The sequence below is a fragment of the Erpetoichthys calabaricus genome, chromosome 3, assembly GCF_900747795.2.
Source record: "Erpetoichthys calabaricus chromosome 3, fErpCal1.3, whole genome shotgun sequence".
NCBI classification, from domain to species: Eukaryota; Metazoa; Chordata; class Cladistia; order Polypteriformes; family Polypteridae; genus Erpetoichthys; species Erpetoichthys calabaricus.
Window position 1 is genome coordinate 144,823,482 of NC_041396.2, and position 4,879 is coordinate 144,828,360.

Genomic DNA, 4,879 nt, shown 5'->3' on the forward strand with positions numbered 1-4,879 from the left:
CTAATTGCTCTTAATTCCTACACCCCAGTTTATCATTTACCACACCCACAGAGTCATTCACACCCTTATTTTATTCTGCACTTGTTGCCAGTCTTCTCAGTCCTATGCAAGTTTGCCAGGGTTACCTCACCTGGGCACAAATTCACATTGTAAGATCCACAAAGTAACCCCCCCTCCCCAACATCTTAAAATATAACTCACTCCCCAACCAGTCTTGCACTACACCCACAGGACAAGTCCAATCTAAATCTTAATCTGTTGTGTTTTTACACGTAAACCAACAGTATAATAGTAAGTTAATAAAGAAAGACACAAATACGGCAATTACCAAACTTCCACCATTTTATGTATAGAAACAAGTTCCGGCTGTAACGTGCACCTTAATACCAGGGTGCAGGCACATAACACATTCAATGCAATTATTTGAAACATTAAATAGAACTTATATTTAGTATTAAATTTTTACATATACATAACATTTCCTCCCACCCAGCTTGGATGTATAACAGTATTTTTTTTTTTATATATATCATATCTACCAAACACTTGGCATGGATACAAAACATGAATATAAAGACAGCTAAAGCATACTATATAAAAGTGCACCATTTACTACGGTGTACTGAAACATTTATATATGGCGAAATGCAGCTTACCAAAGCTAACATTAATATTGACTACAAGTTCAACCTTTCAGGAGGTTTATGAATCCTCTCAGGATAGCGTCTTTCTTGTGTAGGTGGAGCAGACATTTGAGATGAGGTTGATTCAGCAGATTCTTGAGGCTGAGATTCACCAGCAGCAAGGGATGAATCAGGTGTCAAGAAGGTAAACTCATTTGAGTTCTGAGGAATGATCAGCTCCTCAGCCTCGTCTTGTGATGTGTCTTCCTGAGCTTGTGCATCTAGAAGCTGGTCGATATGTCTGCACCAGACTGTATCATGCCCCACCTGCACTGTGTATGTCAGTGGACCAGTCTTTGACACAATCTTACCAGGTTGCCATTTCTGATTTGAGTGTCGGTAGTCTCTAGCAAGCACTTTATGTCCAACCTCAAATATTCTAAGCTTGCGTTGTTTTTGGTCTTGGAAGCACTGCTTCTTTTGCACATGTATACGCAAATCAGGTTTTAGCAGATCTAAGCGTGATCTCAAGCTTCTTCCCAGGAAAAGCATTGCTGGAGTCTGACCTGTGGTTGAGTGAGCTGTGTTTCGATAGGCTAGAAGGAAGCCTGCAATTTTCACATGTAGCAACTCTTTTTCCTTTTCCATGACTTTCATAGATAGTTTGAAGGACTGAATAAAACGTTCAGCTAGACCATTTGTTGCAGGATGGTAAGGAACAGAGGTGATGTGCTTAATGCCATTTTTTTTTACAAATGCCTGGAACTCAGCAGATGTAAACTGAGTGCCATTGTCACTGACTAGTTGTTCTGGAAGTCCAGTACGTGCAAATAAGGTGTGGAGTATATCTACCGTTTTAGATGATGTTGCCTTTTTTACTGCAAAAATTTCAGGCCATTTTGAATGTGCATCAACCACAATGAGAAACATTCGATTATGGAAAGGTCCTGCATAGTCAATGTGAAGTCGTTGCCAGACAGAGCTTGGCCATTCCCAGGTATGAAGGGGAGCGCTTTGGGGCTGTCGCCGAGTCTGTTGGCATCCTGTGCATGACTTGGCCAGATTCTCTATTTGAAGGTCAATTCCAGGCCACCATATGTAGCTTCGGGCTAAGCTTTTCATCTTTACAACACCTAAATGACCTTCATGAAGTGCCTCAAGTATTTTTGTACGAAGTTTGGGTGGTACGATCACTCTTGTGCCCCACATAATGCATCCTTGACACACTGATAACTGGTCACGTCGATTTGAGTACTCAGGGAGATCAGCATCACTTCTAGAAGGCCAACCTTTTATTATCAAGTCAAATAATTTGGCCATAGTGGGATCTCGACTTGTCTCTTTCTGAATTTGAGCACTTGTAATGGGTAAGGGCTCCAGTTGTGTTAGATGAAAAATTTCAGCTGGATCGGAAAGGTTTTGAGTTCCCTTAAACTCACAAGGTAGACGGGAAAGTCCATCTGCATTTGCATGTTGTTTTGTGCCTCTGAATTCAATGTGGTAGTCATGGCCGCCTAAAAACAAAGACCATCGTTGTAAGCGTGCTGCAGCCATGGTTGGAACACACTTATGAGGACTGAAAATAGCAACTAAGGGCTGATGATCAGTAACTAATGTGAAATGTTTACCATATAGGTATTGATTACATTTCTTTACAGCCCACACTAGGCTTAGACCTTCCCTGTCTATCTGTGCATAATTCTTTTCAGCAGGACTTAGAGACCTTGATGCAAAAGCAATTGGTCGTTCTGTGCCATCAAGCATCTTGTGAGAAAGAACAGCACCAATGCCATACGGTGATGCATCGCAAGCCAGGCGCAATGGCAACTTTGGATTAAAATGTGTCAGCACTTCATCAGATGTAATCAGCTATTTGGCAGTATTAAACGCTTGTTCACAATCTTGTGACCATTCCCATTTATTTCCTTTTTGTAACAAACAGTTTAGTGGATGCAACACTGTTGAAAGATTTGGCAAAAATCGATGGTAGTAATTTACAAGGCCCAAGAAAGAACGTAACTGGGTCACATTTTCAGGCTGAGGTGCCTTCAGGACAGCATCAATCTTGTCTGGGGATTTATGGAGGCCATTCTTATCAATAATATGTCCACAGTATTCTAAAGAGTCCCTAAAGAATTGGCATTTACTTTTATTTGCTTTCAGTCCAAATTCTGACAGCCTAGTAAGGACTGCTTCAAGGTTTGTCAGATGTGCACTATTATCTGTACCAGTTACAATTATGTCATCTAAGTAACACTGAGTATCAGGGATGCCCTGTAGCACCTGATCCATTGCTCTCTGCCACATAGCAGGAGCAGACGAAACTCCAAAAACCAGTCTGTTATAACGGAAGAGTCCCTTGTGAGTATTAATAGTGAGGTACTTTTTAGATGACTCCTCTAATTCCATCTGTAAATATGCTTGGGACAAATCTATCTTTGAAAAGTTCTCGCCACCAGCAAGTGAGGCAAAGATATCCTCTATGCGTGGTAGAGGATATTGGTCGACATGTAGTACAGGATTTAATGTGACTTTAAAGTCACCACAGATGCGTACAGCACCATTTTTCTTGATCATGGGCACGATGGGCGTTGCCCACTCAGACCAATTGACTTTGGAGAGGACACCCTGTCCTTCTAAACGCTTGAGCTCTGCCTCAACCTTAGGGCGAATAGCATATGGTACAGGGCGAGCCTTATGGAACTTTGGCTGTGCATCCTCTTCCACTGCAATGTGTGCCTTGATATGTTTGAGAGTCCCAATTCCCTCTTGGAACACCTGTACATAGTGAACTAATAGTGAATTCAGCTTTTCTTGCTTAGGAAATATGCTCAGTCCTGAGGTGAAATGCATTTCTTTTATGGACTGCCAGTTAAGCTGGATACTTTTTAGCCATTCACGTCCAAATAAGGGAACACCTCCTCTTGATAGCACATATAAATCCAGCAGATGTCTCTGGCTTTCATACACAACTGTCACCTTAAGCTTACCAATGGGAGCAATCTTTTCACCTGTGTATGTTTTTAGTATTACTGAAGTGCCTTTCAGTTTCACATTTGGAAATTTTTCTTTATAATCTTTTTCTGAAATAATTGACAGGGCTGATCCGGTGTCTAACTCCATTTTTTAATGTCACTCCTTCCACTTTGGGTGCCACCCATATTATACTGCGGTCAGTGTGTTTAATAGAATGGAGCTCTAGACAAGACAGATGTTCAGTTTCAGAGTCACTGGAGTTGGTTTTATCAATTTCATGCACCTTTTTGCTTTTATTACCCATTTTATGTGACTTCCCTTTATTTTCGTTCATTCTGCACATTTTCTGGATGTGCCCTTTTTTATTACACTGTCTGCACTCTTTATCTTTAAACCAACATTCAGTCGGAACGTGCGATTTTTTTCCACATCTAAAGCAGGATGGCATTTTCTCAGCGTGCTTTGCTACAACCTTATTGAGGCTGCACTGTGAAATCACTTTTCTCTTAAATTCTAAGGCGTCTTTTTCCGCCGTTTCCATTGAAATCGCTATTTCCTGTGCGCGCTGTAATGTTAAATCTCTTTCTGTGAGGAGCCGTTTCTGTATGCTCTCGTTGTGAAGCCCGCACACGAGTCGATCTCTTAGCGTGTCGGACAAGCCCTCGCCAAAATGACAGTGCTCTGTAAGCCGCCTTAGCTCAGCAATATAGTCCGCAATTGACTCGTGTTCCTGCTGGTCCCGTTTATGAAAGCGAAACCGCTCGGCAATAATCATCGGCTTTGGGTTCAAATGTGCTTGCAATACATCCACAATATCTTTAAATGATTTTTCTGCGGGTTTCAACGGTGCCACTAGACTGCGCAACAGATTATAAGTTTTCGGACCCATTACACTTAAAAGCACAGCCACCTTCCTCTCATTCCCGATATCGTTTGCGAGGCAGTACTGCTCAAGTCTCTCAATGTAAGTAGCCCATTCCTCCTCGGTGCTGTCAAAAGCAGCCATTTGACCTACACAGCCATACATCTTGTTTCAAATTCTTAAGATTTTCTTTACTCACTTCTGTGTTTTATCCGTCTCTCTTCTGGCAGGCCCAGGGTGCGCTCTTCAGTATGCCACGAAGCACATAGAAAACATGGAAATTCACTCAATGCAAAGCAGAGAAGCTCAGTTGGTTTTGAACAGTCAGCATGCGGCAGGGTTATTTATTTTCTCGTCGCCAATTCTGTTGTGTTTTTACACGTAAACCAACAGTATAATAGTAAGTTAATAAAGAAAG

At 41.6% G+C, this 4,879-nt stretch overlaps 1 protein-coding gene across 1 annotated transcript; it reads right to left on the minus strand.

The window, feature by feature from the left end:
* Positions 1-677: 677 nt before the first annotated feature.
* LOC114649367 (uncharacterized protein K02A2.6) lies at positions 678-4,626 on the minus strand. The gene is given in 2 exon segments (XM_051924715.1): positions 678-3,706; positions 3,792-4,626. Coding segments are annotated over 2 exon segments (3,864 nt in total).
* Between the last annotated feature and the right edge of the window lie 253 nt (positions 4,627-4,879).